This window comes from Oryctolagus cuniculus, chromosome 18 (genome assembly GCF_964237555.1).
Source record: "Oryctolagus cuniculus chromosome 18, mOryCun1.1, whole genome shotgun sequence".
Classification (NCBI taxonomy): Eukaryota; Metazoa; Chordata; class Mammalia; order Lagomorpha; family Leporidae; genus Oryctolagus; species Oryctolagus cuniculus.
In genome coordinates, this window is record NC_091449.1 from 7,319,899 (window position 1) to 7,342,254 (window position 22,356).

General features: G+C 65.3%; 1 protein-coding gene across 7 annotated transcripts; it reads left to right on the plus strand.

Moving 5' to 3' along the window:
* The first annotated feature begins 5,610 nt into the window (after window positions 1–5,610).
* On the plus strand, window positions 5,611–22,066 carry SYT3 (synaptotagmin 3). 7 transcript variants are annotated; one of them, XM_070062989.1, is made up of 11 exons: window positions 5,611–5,681; window positions 6,318–6,445; window positions 6,547–7,813; window positions 10,750–11,275; window positions 12,345–12,720; window positions 13,211–13,429; window positions 17,252–17,372; window positions 17,473–17,644; window positions 18,336–18,468; window positions 20,766–20,834; window positions 21,580–22,066. In XM_070062989.1, the coding sequence occupies exons 3-10, from the start codon at window positions 7,663–7,665 to the stop codon at window positions 20,829–20,831; spliced, it is 1,764 nt and encodes a 587-aa protein (XP_069919090.1). In that variant the 5' UTR covers window positions 5,611–5,681; window positions 6,318–6,445; window positions 6,547–7,662; the 3' UTR covers window positions 20,832–20,834; window positions 21,580–22,066. The 7 variants fall into 7 exon arrangements, with proteins under 7 accessions (XP_069919090.1, XP_069919092.1, XP_069919093.1 ...); XM_070062991.1 differs by having other exon boundaries at window positions 6,663–7,813; XM_070062992.1 differs by having other exon boundaries at window positions 7,408–7,813.
* Window positions 22,067–22,356: the final 290 nt, after the last annotated feature.

A 22,356-nucleotide genomic window follows, 5' to 3' on the forward strand; every position in this document is an offset into this window, starting at 1 on the left:
CAGGAGCCAGGAGCTTCTTCCAGGTCTCCCATGCGGGTGCAGGGGCCCAAGGACTTGAGCCATCTTCTACTGCTTTCCCAGGCCACAGCAGAGAGCTGGATCAGAAGTGGAGCAGCTGGGTCTTGAACCAGCGCCCCCATGGGATGCCAGCACTGCAGGCGGCAGCTTTTACCCGCTACGCCACAGCGCCGGCCCTGCCAAGAGTCCCCTTAGTCCGCGTTGTGCCGACGCGCCCGCCCTCGCAGGGCCTCTGCCTGGGTGACGCTTCTCCCTCCCCTCATTCCCAGTCGTGGGCACCCTCCTCTCCGACAGGAAACAGCGGTGGCCATTCCACCAGTGCCAGCGCCGCCGAAACGCCTGGCTGAGTCCACTCCAGCCTCCTGTGCTGCGGGCCTGGGGGGCAACGGTGATGGTGCAGGTGACTGGGGCCCCGCCCCTTGTGGGAGGCCTGGACTGAGCTCCTCCCAGCTCCTGGCTGCACCCTCCCCGTTGTGGGCATCTGTGGGGTCCCACCTGTGCTTTCTGTCTTCTTCCTCTGCTCCTTTTCCAGACCTCTGGACATAGTTTGTCCGTAGCCTTGCTCAGGGATCTGTCCCTGACCCATCTCTGGCTCTGGAGTGGAACAGGTCGGCATTGAATGCCACGCCCAGGCTGTGCAGCCCTGGGCAAATGTCTTCCCCTCTCTGATCCTCAGCCTCCTCTTCTCTTACCAATGAGTCGACTTTCAAGCACTGTCGGTGGGGCTGGCGCTGTGGCACAGTGGGTTAAGTGACTACCTGCGACACTGGCATCCCCTATGGGCACTGGTTCAAGTCCCGGCTGCTCCACTTCCAGTTCAGCTCTCTGTTCATGCACCTGGGAGAGCAGCAGAAGCTGGCCCATGTGCAGCTTCCCTGCATCCATGTGGGAGACCTACAATGAGTTCCAGGCTCCTGGCCTCAGCCTGGCCCAGCCCCAGTCATTGCGGCCATTTGGGGAGTGAATAGCAAGGTTCGTCAAACCCTCAAATCGGAGCTGGCTGGGCAGGGAGCCTCCATGCCCCGGTCCCGGTCCCTGTGCCCTCTGCAGCTGCCACTATGAGCCCCTCTATCTCCCTCCCCCTGATGCTCGCTCTGTCTCGCTCTCTCAGTGCACCCCTGCTCTCTGCGCTTTGTCTTCCTCTCCACCAGTCCCTGAAACCCGGCCTCGGCTCCTTCCGTGTCTGGATTTGAGTGACTGTTCCTTGAGTCTCTGCATTTTTATTTTCAATTATGCATTTATCAGAGAGGCGGAGGTGTACAGAGATGAAGCTCATTCCCCACTCCCAGAGTGCGCAGGGTTGGAACTGGGCCAGGCCAGAGCCAGGAGCCAGGAACGCAACCCGGGTCTCCATCCACTTCCCAGGGCCTGCAGGAGCAGGAAGCCGGAGTCAAAAGTGCACTCTGAGGTCGGACGCCGGTGCTGCAGCCCCCAGGCCAAGTGCCCGTCCCTGTCAGTCTCTGTGTCTCTGCCTTTTACTCTTTGCAGCTCCGTGCAATGGCTTGTGTCTCTGCGTCTCCATCTCTCTCTCCCGTCACCTCTGCCTCTGTCTCCACCACTCTCTCTCCCCATCTCTGCTCTCCGTGTCTCCATCCAGCTCTCCCTCACCTCGCCTGTCTCTCTGCCTTCCAGGGCCTTCCCAGTCCCACTCCCCCGGCTGGCGCCCGGCCTGGGACGCACATCCCTGCATCAGCATTTTCCCCCAATCCAGAAATGATGTCAGCACCGCAGAGAGGGGGGGGCTGCTCACTGCCCTGCCTGCAGGCTCTGCCTTCCCACCCCCTGTGCACGCAGCCCCTGCAAGCCTGGCCCAGCTCTCTTCCAGGGCGAGCACCGGGAGAAGGGAGAGTGTTTCTGTGTGTGCGTGCCTGTCTCTGGGCGCGTGCCTGCCTCTACTTCCAGGAGCAGCCATGTGTGCAGCCACCAGTGTTTGTGCACACTCATCCATCCATTCTTTCCTCTGCTCTCCCACACCCACCGTCCATCCAGCCACTCACCCTTCCATCCGTCTGTCTACCCATCAACACATCCATCATCCATCTGTCCACCCTTCCATCCGTCTGTCTACCCATCAACACATCCATCATCCATCTGTCCACCCTTCCATCCGTCTGTCTACCCATCAACACATCCATCATCCATCTGTCCACCCTTCCATCCGTCTGTCTACCGATCCACTCACCCATCAACACGTCCATCCACCCACCCATCCATCCGTCTGTCCATCCATCCACCCACCCATCCATCTGTCCATCCATCCACTCAGCCATCCATTCATCTGTCCACCCATCCACCCACTCGGCCATCTACATCCATCCTTTCATCAGCACACCCATCAACACATCCATCATCCATCCATCCACTCACCAATCCATTCATCTGTCCATCCATCCATCATACATTCTTTTTTTGTAATGCATTTTTTTTGACAGGCAGAGTGGACAGTGAGAGAGAGAGAGACAGAGAGAAAGGTCTTCCTTTGCCGTTGGTTCACCCTCCAATGGCTGCCGCGGCTGCGGCCGGCGCACCACGCTGATCCGAAGGCAGGAGCCAGGTGCTTCTCCTGGTCTCCCATGGGGTGCAAGGCCCAAGCACTTGGGCCATCCTCCACTGCACTCCTGGCCACAGCAGAGAGCTGGCCTGGAAGAGGGGCAACCGGAACAGAATCCGGCGCCCCGACCGGGACTAGAACCCTGTGTGCCGGCGCCGCAAGGCGGAGGATTAGCCTACTGAGCCACAGCGCCAGCCTTTTGTAATGCATTTTTAAAATATTTATTTATTATTATTTGAAAGCCAGAGTTACACACAGAGAGCAGGAGAGGCAGAGAGAGAGAGGTCTTCCATCTGCTGGTTCACTTCCCAGTTGGCCACAACAGCCAGAGCTGGGCCAATCCAAAGCCAGGAGCCAGGAGCTTCTTCTGGGTCTACCACTTGGGTGCAGGGTCCAAGGACCTGGGCCATCTTCCACTGCTTTCCCAGGCCATAGCAGAGAGCTGGATCAGAAGTGGAGCAGCCAGGACTCAAACTGGTGCCTATATGGGATGCTGGTACTGCAGGCAGCGGCTTTACCCACTACGCCCCAGCGCCGGCCCCCCATCATGCATCCTTCTATCAACCCATCCACCCATCATTTATTGAGTACCTGTCATGTGCCAGGCATTGTGGCAGGCGGCGGGGACCTGCAGTCCTCAGGCCGCTCCTTCTGCAGGAGCGCGCCCCTCCCCCGCCCATGATCACCTGGCTCCTGCCCACTCATCCTCCTGAGCCTGGGCTTTGGGCTCTCCTCCAGGGCACCAGTGGGAGGAGCCTCCCCCCCCCCCCCCGGTCTCCTAGGCTAGACCGTGCAGTCTCCTGAAGCTGGGATGTTTGACTCTTGTTCCCAGTTGAATCCTGGGTGCCTAGAAAAGTGCCCAGTGCGCAGTAGGTGCTCCGGAAGTGGTCACCAAAGGAACGGGAGGACCCGTCCCCTGCTCCCCGCCCAGTGCCCTTCGCACTCCCAGCGGCGAGCACAGCACATGGCTCCAACCTCCCAGACGCAAGCAACACAGTGGCTAAACGTGGGGGCTCCAGATGCAGACCCAGGCCACCTGCCGTCACAGCTCTGACCCTGCCTAGCTGTGTGCCCTTGGGCAAGGCACGTCCTCTCTCTGGGTCTCCAATGTGGTGACACGGCACTGCGGGGTAGCGGGTAAAGCCACCGCCTGCAATACCAGCATCTTATATGGGCACTGGTTCAAGTCCCGGCTGCTCCACTTCTGATCCAGCTCTCTGCAGTGGCCTGGGAAAGCAGTAGAAGATGGCCCAGGTCCTTGAGCCCCACACTCACATGGGAGACCTGAAGAAGCTCCTGGCTCCTGGCTTTGGATCAGCCCAGCTCCGGCCATTGCGGCCATCTGAGGAGTGAACCAGTGGATGGAAGACCTCTCTCTCTCTCTCTCTCTCTCTCTCTCTGCCTCTGCCTCTCTGTAATTCTGCTGCTCAGATAAATAAATAAATAAATCTTTTTTTAAAAAAATGAAATGAGCAAACGCATGTAATTACCAGCTGGGACAACACCAACCATTTTTTTCCCATAAGCACCGCCTATGAATTTTATTGAATTCTCAAAAGTGGGCTAGAACCTGATTTTCAAAATGACCTCATGTGCAGGGGAGGAAGCTGAGGCTGAAGCCAAGCCGCTCATGCGGAGGGCAAAATGAGATCTGAACCCTGGTGCCCTGCGCACCGCCACCCCAGACTGCGCGCCGCCTCTCAGACTCCCAGCGTCTCTGCGGAAGCGGAAGTGGTCAGCGGCCTGCGAAGCCGGTGTGTCCCCATCTCTGAGCACGGGTCACCCTGCGTGTCTCACTTGGGCAGGCCCTGGCCGGGCGCGACTCTGGCTGTGAGCGCCCGCACCGTCTGTGGGTCCTCCTAGAGAAAGCTGGGAGCCCCCCAGTCCCACCGGGAGGCATTTCTGGGGGCTGTGGGGTGTGAGGATGCCTGCGAAACATGAGCGTGGCAGCAGTGGGAGGGCTTCAAGGCGTGTGGGGGCCAGCGTCGTGGCGAAGCAGGTTGGGCCATTGCCAGTGACACTGACATCCCATATGGGCGCCGGTTCAAGTCCTGCTGGCTCCGCTTCCCATCCAGCTCTCTGCTAATGCACCTGGGAAGGCAGCAGAAGATGGCCCACGTGCTTGGGTCCCTGCACCCACGGGGGAGACTGGGAGGAGGCTCCTGGCTCCTGGTTTCCGTCTGACCCAGCCCCGGCTGTTGGGACCATTTGGGGAGTGAGCCAGTGAATGGAAGCGTGCTCTCTCTCTCTCTTTCTCTCTCTCTCTCTCTCTCTGTAACTCTGCCTTGCCTTTCAAATAAATAAATATTTAAAGAATTTACATTTGCAGAAGTAATTTTTAGCTTAGAGACGGTATCGATCTGGGTGTTGCTGATTGGGGAGCAGTGCTGGGGGAGACTGGGGGGCCCCGAGCCACCTCTGTGGTCTGCGGCTGCGGCTGCGCGGAGCTGGACCTCACTCGAGGGAGCGTGGACGCTCTCCTCCGGGAAATCGGGATAACGGAACTGCATGCGACCCGGAGCCAGCCTGAAGCCTGAATGAGGAAACACAGAGCGCCAGCAGGGCGCTCACCGCTAAGTGCTATTAATACACCAGGATCGCCACTTGCTGCTCTCCAGGGCACCTACTTGGTGCCAGTGCTGTATATCGGGCTGGTTTTTCATCCCGTAGGAAGCAGGTTCATTGCCTGTATCTTTGCTGACGCGGAAGCTGGGGTCCCGAGCAAGGGTGGTAGGGGCGGGGGTCAGCCCAAGTCCTGCTACCTGCCACTCCAGCCCTCAGAGCGGCTCAGGTTGGGGGGCAGCTGGGGTCCCTGCCCCACCCGGGGTCCCCGCCCCACCTGGGATAAGAGGGCGGAGGAGAGCCAGGCCCTCTAGATCCTGGAGGGAAAGAAGGAGGGGGACAGGAGGTCACGACCCCAGGTGTCCGGCTCCCGCCCGGTCCAGGGAAGCCTCCGTCCCGCCCTCCCTGGGCGGAGGGGGGAGGGGCGCAGGGGGCGGAGCCCTGGACCTGCGACAGGGGCGGGGGAGGAGCCGGGCGGCACCGCGGCGGGCGCGCGGGGCTGCGGCGGCGGCGGCGGCGGCGGCGGCGGCGGCGGCGGCGGCGGCTCCGGGTGAGTCCGCTCCTCCCCTCCCCCTGCCACAGCCCCCGCCCCAGCCCGACCCCGGGGGGCGGCCCCGGAGCGCGGGCGCGGGGACCGCGGCAGAGGAGCGCGGCTCTCGGGCCCGGCAGTGCGAGCGCTGCGGCGCTCTCGGGGGAGGGGCACGTGGCCCTGGAAGGTGGGGGGGTCCCGAGACACCTGGGCGCACCCCGCCCCTCGCCCACCCGTCCCTAGGGCGTGGGGCACGTTTATCCAACCCATGGCCCCTAAGGACTCCGAACTGCGCCCTTCCGAGGTCCTGGACACCGTTCCCCTCCCCTGCAGCGTCTTGGGACCCCGGCATCTTAACCCCCCCACACACACTTAAAAAAAAAAAAAAAAAGGCATCCTCGCTGCAGCCCGGAGAGGCATTAAAGACTTCAACTCCCAGCAGCCCCGGCGGAGCCGGGCCTATGAGCCGTAGTAGCAGTGAGCGCGCAAAGCCTGCAGGGAATTGTAGTCCCTAAGCCGTAACGGGAGCTGGGGGGCCGGAGGCGGGAGGGGGCGGCCGGACCCCCCGGGGGTCGCCCCGGGTCGGGCAGCTGGCAGCGTAGGGCAAGATGTGAGGCTTGAGCTGAGCTTTTCTCCCGACGTCGGCCCTCGGATCAGACATCCCCTGTCGCCGGCACCCGGCGCGTGGGGACGGGTCTGCAGCCCCTTGCCGCCCTGCAAGCCCGATGGGCTGCCGCCAGCCGCCGCCTCGGCTGCCTCCCAGGACCCGGCAGCGATAAGCGCAGGTGAGTCGGAGCATGCCCGTCTCCGCCCCGGCCTGCAGCACCACCACGACACCTGTCCATCTCCGAGCCCTGATCTGTCTGCACCCGGTCTCCCCCACCAGCCCAGCCCGGATGCCAGCCCCAAGCCGTGTGTCACGAATTCCCCTCTCCCCACGTCCCCCTCTCTCTCCCGGCCCCCTCTCATTGACGCCCCTGTCCAACCTTCCCTCCTGGACAGCCCAGCTGCCCCGTCCGTGGACCCCAGCCACCCGTGCTGTCTGTCCATTTCTGCACCTGCTCGGCCGCTGCGGCCCACACCCTGCTGGCCCCTGCCACCGCCCCTCTGTCCGTCCTGTCCCCCACCAGCTGCTCACGGGCACTTCCTTGCTGCTGTCCACCCCAAGCCACAGTCCTCGACTCACCCCCTGCTCGTCTCTGCCTCCCTCCTGGGCTCCGGCGTGCCCTGTTTATGTCTCCTTCACTCTGGTCCCCACATCCGCCCCCGACTCCCGTCCAGCTCCCAGGACACACAGCTGCCTGGTCCGGGTCTCCCCTCCCGCGAGCGCCCCTGTGTCCTGGTTCTCTCCCCGTCTACCCCGACCTGGCCTCCCTCTCACTTCTCCAACCCTAAGCCCTGCTGCCCGAGGTGCCGTTCCCTGCCCCGGCCCCACTGCCCACAGCCCCCTCTCCCGGCTCCTCTGTGGTGTGGCAGGGGGCCCAGCTGTCTGTTGGGAGAGGGGTTCTCGCAGCCCAAGCGTGTCCTGGGTGGTGGTGTGGATGTGCACCAGTGCCTGGCACGGAGCTGGCGCTGGGTGAACGTTTGTAGAGTGACTGAATGAGCGAATGGGCGATGGACAGCTGTCGCCTTGTCTGTCTCTCCCTAAGTTCTGCCCCTTCGTCTGCACAGCCCTGACCTTTGTACCCTTGTCTGCTTGTCCTGCTTGCCCTTCCTCCATCTCCGTGTCCACTCGCACCCATCCAAGCCCTGCTCCTGACCCTCGCCTGCCCACCTCAAATGCCCCTCTTGGGGGCTCTCTGCTCCTAACTGCCTTTTCCCCGTCCCCCTCCCCCTCTGACACCTGGCCCCTTGCCTTCTGCCTCGGATTTCCGTCCCTGTGGCCCGTCCTCCTCCACTCTCTGCCCACCTCATCTCCGCACGCCTGCCCACCCCTCTGCCCCGCCCCATTCCCCGCCGTGCCCTTGTCCTGGCCCTCCCACGCTCAGGACAGAGGGCCGCCATGTCCGGAGACTACGAGGACGACCTGTGCCGCCGGGCGCTCATCCTGGTCTCGGACCTCTGCGCCCGGGTCCGAGACGCTGACACCAACGACAGGTGCCAGGAGTTCGAGGAACTACGGATCCGAGGCTACCCCCGGGGCCCGGATGCAGGTCAGTCCCCCTCCCCGGCTGTCTCGGCTACCCCCCCCCCCTGCCCCTACAACGGCCGTGATTTTGTGGAGATTCAGAGTGGCCAGTCCCTCTTAGAGTCTCACCTCCACCCAGCCTGCCTCACCCTCCGTGAAACCTCTGATTTCGGGAGAAGCAGCTGTGTGGTCCCCTTGACCCCTGACCTTTTGAGTGTTTTTTTTTTTCCACTATGGGCCTCCCCACAATGCCACCAACACCCCTCTAGATATCTGTGTGCATCTCGCGTCGTGGTCAAAGCTTAGGCTGTTGAGTCAGATTGTCTGAATGGTTGGGGTTGAAGCCCCCCAACCCCCACTTTCTAACTGGATGGCTTTTAAGATGTATTTGTTTATTTGAAAGTCAGAGCTACAGAGAGAGAGAGAGAGAGAGAGAGAGAGAGAGGTCTTCCATCTGCTGGTTCACTCCCCAGATGGCCAGGGCTGAGCCAGGCTGAAGCCAGGAGGAGCCAAGAGCCTCATCTGGGTCTCCCGCATGGGTGCAGGGGCCCAAGCACCTGGGTCATCCTCCAGTGCTTTCCCAGGTCATAGCAGGGAGCTGGATCAGAAGTGGAGCAGCCAGGACTCGAACCAGTGCCCGTATGGGATGCTGCCGTCACAGGCAGTGGTTTTACCGGCTACACCACAGTGCCAATCCCAAATTGGGTGACTCTGGATACAAGACTCCTCCGTACCTCTGTTCCTTCATCTGGCAAATGGGGGGTGATGAACGTGCCTGTCTTCCCGGGCTGCGGCATAGTCAAAGCCGCCGACCGCGACACCGGCCTGCCACATGAGCTCCTGTTCCAGTCCCGGCCGCTCCGCTTCCGACCCAGCTCCCTGCAGAGGTGCCTGGGGAAGGAGCAGAGGGTGGCCTGGGTTCCCGGGCCCCGGAACCCACATGGGAGACCCCGAGAAGCAGCTCCCTGCTTCGGTCTGGCCAGTGTGGCCATCTGGGGAGTGAACCAGCAGAAGGAAGACCTCTCTCTCTCTCTCTCTCTGTCTCTCTCTCTCTCTCTCTTTCTTTCTCCCTCTCTGTCTCTCTGCCTTTCAAATAAATAAATACATCTTTAAAAAAGAAAGAAAGTGCCTGTCTGGCAGGGTAGACATGAGGCTCAAACACAGACACACAGTGGCAGCTGACTTCCCGAGCACCTGTGCCAACCCTGGTTAAGTCTCCCCCGGAGCTGCAGACGGGCGGTCGCCGAGCCCAGCCTCACGTTCCATGACTCTAGAAAGACACAGAGCTCGGGCAAACCACTGTCGTCGTGGCTAGGGTGTATCACCGTGCAAGGACACAGGTCGCAGCCAACCAGAGGCAGAGTCAGGACCAGGCGAGAGCATCCCCAGTCCTCCCAGCTGTGACGATGCTACCGACCAGGGGCGCCCAGCCGAGCCTCGGCACCCAGGGTTGTTACTGGGGGCCCAGCAGAGACGTGGCCGACCTGTGTCGCCAGCCCCCGGGGCCCCCACACAAAGCACAGTGTCTGCGTGGCTGTCCAGCACGGCGGAGGCCCCAGGTCACCCTAGACCCTGTTCCCAAGGGGTTAGCGGCTTCCTCCTGGGGGCTGATCGGGAGCAAAGTGAACGTGCCCGCACGGCGGCACAACACCCCACCCCCACCCCCCCGAGCCCAGGCAGCTCCGTGGTTTGCACACGTGGCAAAGGGAAACTTCTGAGGCCTACAAGGCTCCACGCTTGGACTCGGACAGGGTCTGGCTCGGGCCGGAGCGGAGGAGGGCGTCCGTCTAACTATTCTCCCACGCCACCCCTCTCCAATGCTTCCCACGTTCCGGAGGCTGCTCACGGCCTCCGCTGGCCTCCAGATCCCTCGGCAGGCCTGGGCCACTGGGGCAGGAGCTCCGTGGGTCAGGGAGGTAGGAGGCGCAAGACACGTCCGCCAGCACCCACTGCCTGTCCTGCAGGGTCACCTGCTCCCTGGCAGGGCCTTGGTTTTGTCATCTGTGAAATGGGATAAGTGGGGATTAGGGCCACGCTCTGCTGTGGCTTCTCCGGGCAGCACAAGACCCGAAGGCTGTGCCCTTCCCACTGCATGTCCCTGGAACTCAGCTGTCCGGGACTACCTGCTTCTCTGCCCGAACCCACTGTCTAGAGAGAGAAGGGACTGTCCCCGTCTGCAAAACAAAGATTCCCGTGACGGTCACTTGGAAAAGCCCACTCCTGGTACCGAGTTAACGCGTCCTGGGCACTCAGAGGGGCCGGCTGCGTTAGGACGTGTTACTGTCCAAGAAGGCTCGTCTGCGCCACCGTCCACTGGGCGGTGTTGCGATGCGAGGGCCACAGCAGCCTCTGTGTGACTTGGGGCAGGCGGTTTTGTGCCTGTCGACCTTGGTCTCCTTTCGTGGAAAAGCGGGTTGGTCACGTCGCCAGCCTCTCGAGGTGCTGTCGGGCTCTGAGACGTGGGATGCTGAGCCACCCCCGTCCCCCAGCTGATGCCTGCCGTCCTGTCCCACGTGCCGCTGGCCTCCTGCATCCCCTCCAACCGCCGTAAGGGGCAGGGCTGGTTTTTCCTACTTGGCAAACGGGGAGCGTACGGCTCGGGGCGGGGGGGTCAGGATGTGTTCCCAGGGCCACCCAGCAACTGCCTAAGGGTGCTGTGTATCTGGGAGCACTCTGTGGGGGAGAGGCCCTGCTGGTCCTCTTAGAGTCCCTGTGGGCTAGCGACGGGCAGAATGACAGCTGGAGACAGACGGCGCACTCCAGTCCCGGATCTGTCATTTCCTATCCGTGGAAACTCCTACGACCCCCTCGGCCGGAGGTGCCCGGTGTGCGGCGCGGCCCCGGGGGAACCCCCGCCCCAGGGGGTCGTGGCGCTGAAGGGATGCGGGCTTGGCGCGGGGCTGGCGCTCGGGGGACAGCGCCCGGGGGAGGCGCCCTCCGACGGCCCTGTCTTCCCTGCAGACATCTCCGTGAGCCTGCTGTCTGTCATCGTGACCTTCTGTGGCATCGTGCTCCTGGGCGTCTCCCTCTTTGTGTCCTGGAAGCTGTGCTGGGTGCCCTGGCGGGACAAGGGCGGCTCAGCAGTGGGCGGCGGCCCCCTGCGCAAAGACCTAGGCCCCGGGGTGGGGCTGGCGGGCCTGGTGGGGGGCGGCGGGCACCACCTGGGGGCCGGCCTGGGTGGCCACCCTCTGCTGGGTGGCCCGCACCACCACGCCCACACCGCCCACCACCCGCCCTTTGCCGAGCTGCTGGAGCCAGGCGGCCGAGGGGGCTCGGAGCCCCCGGAGCCCCCCTACCTGGACATGGACTCATACCCAGAGGCGGCCGCAGCCGTGGTGGCCGCTGGGGTCAAACCAAGCCAGACGTCCCCCGAGCTGCCCTCCGAGGGCGGGGCAGGCTCCGGGCCGCTCCTGCTGCCCCCCAGCGGCGGGGGCCTGCCCAGTGCCCAGTCGCATCAGCAGGTCACAAGCCTGGCACCCGCCACCAGGTGAGCGGGGCTCCTGGGCTGGGGTCCACTGTGGGCCTCTGGTTCTCCTCTCTGTCTGTTTCCCATCTGTGGCTCCTCTGGTGGGGGGCGGGGCTGAGATACGTGCCTGTGGGTCTCGGGGTGACGGGGCCGGGAGGAGGGGCTGAGGGCCCGAGTCTGGACGGAAGAGGAGGCTGGGGGCAGGAAAGTGGACGGAGTGGGGAGCGGACCCAAGGGAGGCCAGGACCCCGGTGGGGCCTGGAGTTCGTTTCTTCCTCGTCCCTTGATTGGCTCTTGTTTATTGAGCTCCTCCCACGCGGGGCTTCGAAAAGTTCGTGGAAACGCAGAATTTAAAAATAAGTTTATTTTGGTGCAAAACAGTCCGAAATCCATGCCTAGTTGTTTTTTTTTTTTTTTTAATAATATGCATTTTCCATGAACTATCTGAAGCCCCCCGCTCAGGCCTACTCTCATGGCCAAGGTCGGCGGCCTCGGTGCAGCCAGGCAGTCAAACAGCTCAGGAGGCTGGGGGTGGAGGAGGCCGGGGGGGCTTCCTGGAGGGGGAGGTGCCTCACTGAGAGCCGGCGGAGAGGCGAGGGGGTGAGCTGGCCTTCCAGGTGCTGGGGACGCGCCGTGCAGAGGCGTGGGACGGACCCCAGCTCCCGGACACGCGGCTGACGGGCTGGGGCGGAGGAGAGACAGGGCCAGTGCTGGGTGCGGAAGTGGCCACGAGTGGACTGGGGGGAGGGACAGGTGCCCAGGCAGGAGGGGGCAAGGCCGCAGCTGGGTCTGGGGCAGTGGCGGGGGCAGGAGAGAGGGTGGAGGCGGAAGGGAGCTCCCAGGGGCCTGGCCGCGGGGGCCCTGGCGCACTTACTCTGGGTGCACAGACTGAGGGCGGAGGACGCTCCTGGAAGGGCGTACAGGGGCTGGGGCCAGTGTGGAGGTGGGGGTGGGGAGGCCGAGAGGGAGAGGGCGCAGGGGGCTCGTTCAGGGTCAGCCCTGAGCCGAGGGAGGGATCTGGGGGGGTAGGAGGGAGAGGCGGGGCTTTGGGCGCCCATGGAGCCACTCACCCCGCCCTGGTCTCCCCAAGGTACCCAGCTCTGCCCCGGCCCCTCACCCAGCAGACTCTCACCACCCAGGCGGACCCCAGCAGTGAGGAGCGGCCGCCTGCCCTCCCCTTGCCCCTGCCGGGCGGCGAGGAAAAAGCCAAGCTCATCGGGCAGATCAAGCCGGAGCTGTACCAGGGGACTGGCCCCGGGGGCCGGCGGGGCGCCGGGGGCACCGGGGACGCGGGGGCGCCCTGCGGCCGCATCAGCTTCGCCCTGCGGTACCTCTACGGCTCCGACCAGCTGGTGGTGCGGATCCTGCAGGCCCTGGACCTCCCCGCCAAGGACTCCAATGGCTTCTCCGACCCCTATGTCAAGATCTACCTGCTGCCTGACCGCAAGAAGAAGTTCCAGACCAAGGTCCGGGCGGTGGGCTGACCCCCGGGTCTGAGGGAGGAGGGCTGGGCTGACCCCCCGGGTCTGAGGGAGGAGGGCTGGGCTGGACCCCAGGGTCTGAGGGAGGAGGGCTGGGCTGGACCCCTGCATCAGAGGGAGGAGGGCTGGGGCTGGACTCCTGGGTCTGAGGGAGGAGGGGCTGGGGCTGGACCCCCGGGTATGAGGGAGGAGGGCCTGGGGCTGGACCCCTGGGTCTGAGGGAAGAGGGCTGTACTGGACCCCTGGGTCTGAGGGAGGAGGGCTGGGGCTGGACTCCTGGGTCTGAGGGAGGAGGGGCTGGGGCTGGACCCCCGGGTATGAGGGAGGAGGGGCTGGGGCTGGACCCCTGGGTCTGAGGGAAGAGGGCTGTACTGGACCCCTGGGTCTGAGGGAGGAGGGCTGGGCTGGACCCCTGGGTCTGAGGGAGGAGGGCTGGGACATGGTGTTTGTCTCTCGCTCTCTCCCGCCCCGCCAGGTGCACAGGAAGACCCTGAACCCCGTCTTCAACGAGACGTTTCAATTCTCGGTGCCCCTGGCGGAGCTGGCCCAGCGCAAACTGCACTTCAGCGTCTACGACTTTGACCGCTTCTCGCGGCACGACCTCATCGGGCAGGTGGTGCTGGACAACCTCCTGGAGCTGGCCGAGCAGCCCCCCGACCGCCCGCTCTGGAGGGACATCGTGGAGGGCGGCTCGGTCAGTGGCCCTGCGCCCCCCCCCCCCGCACTCCCTGCTTCTCGGCCCCACCCATGCTGTTCTTTCAGATGCATCGCACCAAGCCTGGCTGGCTGTGAGGTGGGGGCCGCCCGGGCCAGGTCTCCCGGGTCTGCACGTGCTGACATCTGAGGGCACCTGCCCTCCCGCCCCTCAGCTCCCGCACGCGCCAACCTCGCGCCTTGCAGGGCCTACGCTTCCCGGAGCCCTGCGCGGCTCTCCTCTGTCTCTCTCTGTCTCTCTCTCTGTCTCTCTGTCTCTCTCTCTCTCTCTCTCTCTCTCTCTCGTACAGGGCCAGGGGGCAGTGAGTCTCAAGCTGCACTTCCCTCTAGGTCTGCCTGCCCACTCGCTCTGCTGCTGCCCCCTGGCTCTGTCCCCAGTGCTCTATTCTCTGACCCCCCAGGACTTGGTCTCCCCTCTCTCTGGGTCTCTGATCCTGAGTCTCTGTCCTCTCTCTCTGGGTCTCTGTCCTCTCTCTCTGGGTCTCTGTCCCCCCTCTCTCTGGGTCTCTGTCCTCTCTCTCTCTGGGTCTCTGTCCTCTCTCTCTGGGTCTCTGCCCCCTCTCTCTGGGTCTCTGTCCTCTCTCTGGGTCTCTGTCCCCTCTCTCTCTGGGTCTCTGTCCCTCTCTCTGGGTCTCTGTCCCCCTCTCTCTGGGTCTCTGTCCCCTCTCTCTCTGGGTCTCTGTCCTCTATCTCTGGGTCTCTGTCCCCCTCTCTCTGGGTCTCTGTCCCCCTCTCTCTGGGTCTCTGTCTTCTCTCTCTGGGTCTCTGTCCTCTCTCTCTGGGTCTCTGTCCCTCTCTCTCTCTAGGTCTCTGTCCCCTCTCGCTCTGGGTCTCTGTCCCCCCTCTCTGGGTCTCTGTCCCCTCTCTGGGCCTGTGTCCCCCTCTCTCTGGGTCTCTGTCCCCTCTGGGTCTCTGTCCTCTCTCTCTGGGTCTCTGCCCCCTCTCTCTGGGTCTCTGTCCCCTCTCGCTCTGGGTGTCTGTCCCCTCTCTGGGTCTCTGTCCTCTCTCTCTGGGTCTCTGTCCCCCTCTCTCTGTGGGTCTCTGTCCTCTCTCTCTGGGTCTCTGTCCCCCCTCTCTGGGTCTCTGTCCCCTCTCTGGGTCTCTGTCCCCTTTCTGGGCCTGTGTCCCCCTCTCTCTGGGTCTCTGTCCTCTCTCTCTCTAGGTCTCTGTCCCCTCTCGCTCTGGGTGTCTGTCCCCCTCTCTCTGGGTCTCTGTCCTCTCTCTCTCTGGGTCTCTGTCCTCTCGCTCTGGGTGTCTGTCCCCCTCTCTCTGGGTCTCTGTCCTCTCTCTCTGGGTCTCTGTCCCCCCTCTCTGGGGCTCTGTCCCCTCTCTCTGGGGCTCTGTCCCCTCTCTGGGTCTCTGTCCCCTCTCTCTCTGGGTCTCTGTCCCCTCTCTCTGGGTCTCTGTCCCCCCTCTCTGGGCCTGTGTCCCCCCTCTCTGGGCCTGTGTCCCCCTCTCTCTGGGTCTCTGTCCTCTCTCTCTCTGGGTCTCTGTCCTCTCGCTCTGGGTCTCTGTCCTCTCTCTCTGGGTCTCTGTCCTCTCTCTCTGGGTCTCTGTCCCCCCTCTCTGGGGCTCTGTCCCCTCTCTCTGGGGCTCTGTCCCCTCTCTGGGTCTCTGTCCCCTCTCTCTCTGGGTCTCTGTCCTCTCTCTCTCTAGGTCTCTGTCCTCTCTCTCTCTGGGTCTCTGTCCCCCTCTCTCTGTGGGTCTCTGTCCTCTCTCTCTGGGTCTCTGTCCCCCCTCTCTGGGTCTCTGTCCCCTCTCTGGGTCTCTGTCCTCTCTCTCTCTAGGTCTCTGTCCCCCCTCTCTGGGCCTGTGTCCCCCTCTCTCTGGGTCTCTGTCCTCTCTCTCTCTGGGTCTCTGTCCTCTCGCTCTGGGTGTCTGTCCCCCTCTCTCTGGGTCTCTGTCCTCTCTCTCTGGGTCTCTGTCCCCCCTCTCTGGGGCTCTGTCCCCTCTCTCTGGGTCTCTGTCCCCTCTCTCTGGGGCTCTGTCCCCTCTCTGGGTCTCTGTCCCCTCTCTCTCTGGGTCTCTGTCCTCTCTCTCTCTAGGTCTCTGTCCCCTCTCTCTCTGGGTCTCTGTCCTCTCTCTGGGTCTCTGTCCCCCTCTCTCTCTGGATCTCTGTCCCCTCTCTCTGGGTCTCTGTCCCCTCTCTCTCTGGGTCTCTGTCCTCTCTCTCTGGGTCTCTGTCCTCTCTCTCTCTGGGTGTCTGTCCCCCCCTCTCTGGTGCTCTGTCCCCTCTCTGGGCCTGTGTCCCCCCCTCTCTGGGTCTCTGTCCTCTCTCTCTCTGGGGCTCTGTCCCCCCTCTCTGGGGCTCTGTCCCCCCTCTCTGGGCCTGTGTCCCCCCCTCTCTGGGGCTCTGTCCCCTCTCTGGGGCTCTGTCCCCTCTCTCTCTGGGGCTCTGTCCCCCCTCTCTGGGCCTGTGTCCCCCCTCTCTGGGGCTCTGTCCCCTCTCTGGGGCTCTGTCCCCTCTCTCTCTGGGGCTCTGTCCCCCCTCTCTGGGCCTGTGTCCCCCTCTCTCTGGGGCTCTGTCCCCTCTCTGGGCCTCTGTCCCCCTCTCTCTGGGTCTCTGTCCTCTCTCTCTCTAGGTCTCTGTCCCCTCTCGCTCTGGGTGTCTGTCCCCCTCTCTCTGGGTCTCTGTCCCCTCTCTCTCTAGGTCTCTGTCCCCTCTCGCTCTGGGTGTCTGTCCCCCCTCTCTAGGTCTCTGTCCCCTCTCTGGGCCTGTGTCCCTCTCTCTCTCTAGGTCTCTGTCCCCTCTCTGGGTCTCTGTCCCCCTCTCTCTCTGGGTCTCTGTCCTCTCTCTCTGGGTCTCTGCCCCCTCTCTCTGGGTCTCTGTCCCCTCTCGCTCTGGGTGTCTGTCCCCCCTCTCTGGGTCTCTGTCCCCTCTCTGGGCCTCTGTCCCCCTCTCTCTGGGTCTCTGTCCCTCTCTCTCTCTAGGTCTCTGTCCCCTTTCGCTCTGGGTGTCTGTCCCCCTCTCTCTCTAGGTCTCTGTCCCCTCTCGCTCTGGGTGTCTGTCCCCCCTCTCTAGGTCTCTGTCCTCTCTCTCTGGGTCTCTGTCCCCTCTCGCTCTGGGTGTCTGTCCCCCCTCTCTCTGGGTCTCTGTCCCCTCTCGCTCTGGGTGTCTGTCCCCCCTCTCTGGGTCTCTGTCCCCTCTCTGGGCCTCTGTCCCCCTCTCTCTGGGTCTCTGTCCCTCTCTCTCTCTAGGTCTCTGTCCCCTCTCGCTCTGGGTGTCTGTCCCCCCTCTCTAGGTCTCTGTCCCCTCTCTGGGCCTGTGTCCCCCTCTCTCTGGGTCTCTGTCCCCTCTCTCTGGGGCTCTGTCCCCTCTCTGGGCCTGTGTCCCCCCCTCTCTCTGGGTCTCTGTCCCCCCTCTCTCTGGGTCTCTGTCCCCTCTCGCTCTGGGTGTCTGTCCCCCCTCTCTGGGTCTCTGTCCCCTCTCTCTGGTGCTCTGTCCCCTCTCTGGGCCTGTGTCCCCCTCTCTCTAGGTCTCTGTCCTCTCTCTCTGGGGCTCTGTCCCCCCCTCTCTAGGTGTCTGTCCCCTCTCTGGGGCTCTGTCATCTTCTCTCTGGAACTCGCTGTGGCTCTAGGCATCCATCCTTGGGCCTCCGCCTGCTGTTTCTCACCGGCCCTCCCCCCACCTCTGGCCGGTGCCTCTTCCCATGCACTCTGTAGAACAAATGGGCTTTGACGGCCGGGCAGCTGCGGCGGGAATCAGCAGGCTGGCGCGGAGTCAGGCTGTTCAGTGGACAGAGTGGGGAGAGCCGGCTGGGGAGACTGAGGCAGGCGGCGCTGACCCCTTCCCCGGCTGCAGGAAAAGGCGGATCTCGGGGAGCTCAACTTCTCGCTCTGCTACCTCCCCACGGCCGGGCGCCTCACCGTGACCATCATCAAAGCCTCTAACCTCAAAGCGATGGACCTCACCGGCTTCTCAGGTGGGGCCCCCACGAGGTGGGGATGGGGCGGGGCCCGGGCGGCCTGCTGCCCCGCGGCGGAGGGGGAGTCGCTGTTGAGGCCTCTCCGTTCGGCCCCCAGACCCCTATGTGAAGGCCTCTCTGATCAGCGAGGGGCGGCGTCTGAAGAAGCGGAAAACCTCCATCAAGAAGAACACGCTGAACCCCACGTACAACGAGGCGCTGGTGTTCGACGTGGCGCCCGAGAGCGTGGAGAGCGTGGGGCTCAGCATCGCCGTGGTGGACTACGACTGGTGAGGGCGGGGCCAGGGCGGGGCCAGGGCGGGGCGGGGCCGGGTGGGTGGGGCCGGGGTAGTCAGGGCACATGGGGTGGGGCGCACAGGGCCCAGGGGCGGGGCCGCCAGGTGGGCGAGGCCGGTGACTGGGCGGGGCCGGGGCGGGGCTGGAGGCTGGGCGGGGCCGGGGCGGGGCAGGGCCAGGGCACTCAGTGCCCATGGGGCCAGGGCGGGGCCGCCAGGTGGGCGAGGCCGGTGACTGGGCGGGGCCGGGGCGGGGCTGGAGGCGGGGCGGGGCCGGGGCGGGGCCGGTGGGGGGCGGGGCCGGAGTAGTCAAGGCACATGGGGTGGGGCGCACAGGGCCCAGGGGCGGGGCCGGCAGCTGGGCGGGGCCGGGGCGGGACTGGAGGCTGGGTAGGGCCGGGCCAGGGCGGGCAGCGGGGCGGGGGCCGGGGCACTCCGTGCCCACGGGGACGGGGCAGGGCTGGCGGTGGACAGTGGCCCACAGGGTCCACAGGACGAGGCCGGCTGCTGGTCGGGGCACACAGGGCACATGGTGTGGGGGGTTGGGGGGGCTGGGGCACTCAATGCCAACGGGGACGGGGCGGGGCCGGCGGTGGGCGGGGACGGGCGCACAGGGCCCACGGGGCGGGGCCGCTGGCTGGGCCCGCCCCTCATTCCCTTGTCCCCCCCGCCCCCCCCCCGCCAGCATCGGGCACAACGAGGTGATCGGTGTGTGCCGCGTGGGCCCCGACGCCGCCGACCCGCACGGCCGCGAGCACTGGGCCGAGATGCTGGCCAACCCGCGCAAGCCCGTGGAGCACTGGCACCAGCTGGTGGAGGTGCGTGGCGCCGGGGCCGGGGTCCACGCCCCGGGAGTGCACAAAGACCAGACCGGGGTCTCGGGCGTCTGATCGCCTTCAAACGAATACAACTTAAAATCTGTAAGATCTCAGCCTGGTCACGCGCGCCTCTCTGTGGACGGCAAGGAAGGCACAGGGGTCGGCCGCGGAGGCGTGATTGATGGGGTCGCTCCCAGTAAGACCAAGAAGCCGGAAAGCAGCCGAATTCCGAGTGACGGCTTGGTGGGCCCCCAGGCCTCGCGGCTGTCCGCGGCCAGGCTGTGAAAGTGGACATTGTGTGCATCATGGATTGTTTGGGCAGTGATCGATCGATCGATTGATTGATTTGAAAGGCAAAGTTAGAGAGAGAGAGGTCTTCCATCTGCTGGTTCACTCCCCAGATGGCCGCAATGGCCGAAGCTGGCCCATCCAAAGCCAGGGAGCCGTGGCCCAGTGCCAGGCAGGCTGCAGGGGGCCCCGAGGGTCACCCCACCTCTCCCGCCCATGGCTGCCCAGTGCCCCGGGACAAAGCCATGGCGCCTCTGGGGCCCCACAGGGTCCGCCCCTCACCCCTCACATGTGCAGGGACTTTGCCTTCTGTGCCTCAGTTTCCCCATCTGTGGAATGGGGTCGTAACCCCACTGCCCCTCAGCCCAGAGCTGGAGACGAGCGCAGTAGAGGATGGTGCAGACAGAGGCTGCTCGGGTCCTGGCCCTGTCCCCCCACCCCGGGGCTCAGGGTCCTGGCCCCTGCCCCCCCCCCCAGTGCTCAGGGTCCTGGCCCCTGCCCCCCCCCAGTGCTCAGGGTCCTGGCCCCTGTCCTCCCCCAGTGCTCAGGGTCCTGGCCCTGTTCCCCCCACCCAGTGCTCGGGTCCTGGCCCCTGTCCCCCTCCCCCAGTGCTCAGGGTCCTGGCCCTGTCCCCTCCCCCCCAGTGCTCAGGGTCCTGGCCCTGTCCCCCCCTCCCAGTGTTCAGGGTCCTGGCCCCTGTTCCCCCCCCCCCAGTGCTCAGGGTCCTGGCCCTGTCCCCTCCCCCGCTCCCAGTGCTCAGGGTCCTGTCCCTGTTCCCCCCCCCCCCAGTGCTCAGGGTCCTGTCCCTGTCCCCTCCCCCCCAGTGCTCAGGGTCCTGTCCCTGTCCCCCCCTCCCAGTGTTCAGGGTCCTGGCCCCTGTTCCCCCCCCCCCCCAGTGCTCAGGGTCCTGGCCCTGTCCCCTCCCCCGCTCCCAGTGCTCAGGGTCCTGGCCCTGTTCCCCCCCCCCTCCAGTGCTCAGGGTCCTGGCCCTGTCCCCCCCCCCAGTGCTCAGGGTCCTGTCCCTGTCCCCTCCCCCCAGTGCTCAGGGTCCTGGCCCCTGTTCCCCCCCCCCCCAGTGCTCAGGGTCCTGGCCCTGTCCCCTCCCCCACTCCCAGTGCTCAGGGTCCTGGCCCTGTCCCCCCCCCCCAGTGCTCAGGGTCCTGTCCCTGTCCCGCCCTCCCAGTGCTCAGGGTCCTGGCCCTGTCCCCCCACCCCCTCAGTGCTCAGGGTCCTGGCCCCGTCCCGCCCCTCCCAGTGCTCAGGGTCCTGGCCCTGTCCCCCCCCCAAGTGCTCAGGGTCCTGGCCCTGTCCCCCCCCCCCAGTGCTCAGGGTCCTGGCCCTGTCCCCCTCCTCCAGTGCTCAGGGTCCTGGCCCTGTCCCCCCCCCCAGTGCTCAGGGTCCTGGCCCTGTCCCCCTCCTCCAGTGCTCAGGGTCCTGGCCCTGTCCCCCCACCCCCTCAGTGCTCAGGGTCCTGGCCCTGTCCCCCCCCCCCCAGTGCTCAGGGTCCTGGCCCTGTCCCCCCACCCCCTCAGTGCTCAGGGTCCTGGCCCTGTCCCCCCCCCCCAGTGCTCAGGGTCCTGGCCCTGTCCCCCACCCCAGTGCTCAGGGTCCTGGCCCTGTCCCCCCCCAGTGCTCAGGGTCCTGGCCCTGTCCCCCTCCCCCCAGTGCTCAGGGTCCTGGCCCTGTCCCCCCCCCCAGTGCTCAGGGTCCTGGCCCTGTCCCCCCCCCCCAGTGCTCAGGGTCCTGGCCCTGTCCCCCCCCCCCCAGTGCTCAGGGTCCTGGCCCTGTCCCCCCCCCCCCAGTGCTCAGGGTCCTGGCCCTGTCCCCCACCCCAGTGCTCAGGGTCCTGGCCCTGTCCCCCTCCCCCCAGTGCTCAGGGTCCTGGCCCTGTCCCCCTCCCCCCAGTGCTTAGGGTCCTGGCCCTGTCCCCTCCCCCGCTCCCAGTGCTCAGGGTCCTGGCCCTGCCCCCTGCCCCCCCCATCTTCCTGACCCTGGGTCTCTTCTTTCAGGAGAAGACTTTGAGCAGCTTCACGAAGGGCAGCAAAGGACTGTCAGAGAAGGAGAACTCAGAGTGAGGGGTAGGAGCTGGGGGAGGGGCTGGGGGAGGGGCTGGGGGCTGGGGCTGAGGGAGGGGTGGGGGCTGGGGCTGGGGGAGGGGCTGGGGGGCTGGGTCTGGGGGAGGGGCTGGGGGCCTGGGGCTGGGGTAGGAGCTGGGGGAGGGGCTGGGGGAGGGGCTGGGGGGCTGAGGCTGAGGGGTAGGAGCTGGGGGCTGGGGCTGAGGGAGGGGTGGGGGCTGGGGCTGGGGGGCTGGGGCTGAGGGAGGGGCTGGGGGCTGGGGGCTGGGGCTGGGGTAGGAGCTGGGGGGGGCCCTGGGGCTGAGGGGGAGGGGCTGGGGGGGCCTGGGGCTGAGGGCTAAGGGTGGAGGGCTGGGCTGGACTCCCGGGTCTGAGGGCAGAGGGCTGGGGCTGGACCCCTGGGTCTGAGGGAGGAGGGCTGGGCTGGACCCCTGGGTCTGAGGGAGGAGGGCTGGGCTGGACCCCTGGGTCTGAGGGAGGAGGGCTGGGCTGGACCCCCTGGTCTGAGGGAGGAGGGCTGGGGCTGGACCCCTGGGTCTGAGGGAGGAGGGCTGAGCTGGACCCCTGGGTCTGAGGGAGGAGGGCTGGGGCTGGACCCCTGGGTCTGAGGGCAGAGGGCTGGGGCTGGACCCCTGTGTCTGAGGGAGGAGGCTGGGGCTGGACCCCTGGCTGAGGAAGGAGCGGCCCAGTGGGGTCATAGCATATTATTTGCCATCGACAACCCCTCATCCCTTGCCCTGTCCTGCAGGTCTGGCCTTGGCCCGGGATCGGACCAGGACCCCATCCACTCCTGCCCGGACCATGAATTCATCTCCTCGAAGCCATAACTTCCGAGCTGCTGGTGCGGGGCAGCCCTGGGCCTGCCCTTCCTGGCCCTGGAGGCCAAGGGTGGGAGGCCGGCTGGCCCAGCCCCCTGTTTCTGGGTGGGGGACATTCGGCCTCCACTGTGTCTGTCTTCTCTTCCCTGGGGCTCCCCTCGAGGCAAGGGGGGCCTGCATGTCTGGGGGACCCCTGCCCCCAAAGCTCTCCCTGTGTCTGTCTGCTGTCTGTTGAAGACTGGGTGTCCCGGCCTTCATTCTCCCCATGAGTGTCAACGAACAACTCCAGGGTCCCCCCCAGACACACGCACACACACACCCGTGTCCACTCACCCCTTCTGTGGGCCACCTTCGTGTCCGGCCAGTCCCCCCTGCGGCTCTCAACACCAGAATAAACACACTCATGGGTCTCCGTGTGCCGGGGCCCCTGTCCTCCCTGGGCCGGGGCGGCCGGATCGCAGCGCGTTTGCTCTGCGTTCCGACCAATGCCCGCACCGTCCTTGATCTGACCGCCGGCTTCTGGGAATTGTTACGGGTCAGGGCCATCCTAATCGGAGGACACAGCAAACCCAAGGCCGCAGACGGAACCGGGAGACCTCCGCACAGGGAGAGGGGCGCCCAGAGGGACTGCAGGCAGGGCTGTATCCAGGTGCTCAGTGACGTTCCCTCGGGCTTTCTGCTGGACAGCGGTCATTCTCGGGCCTCAG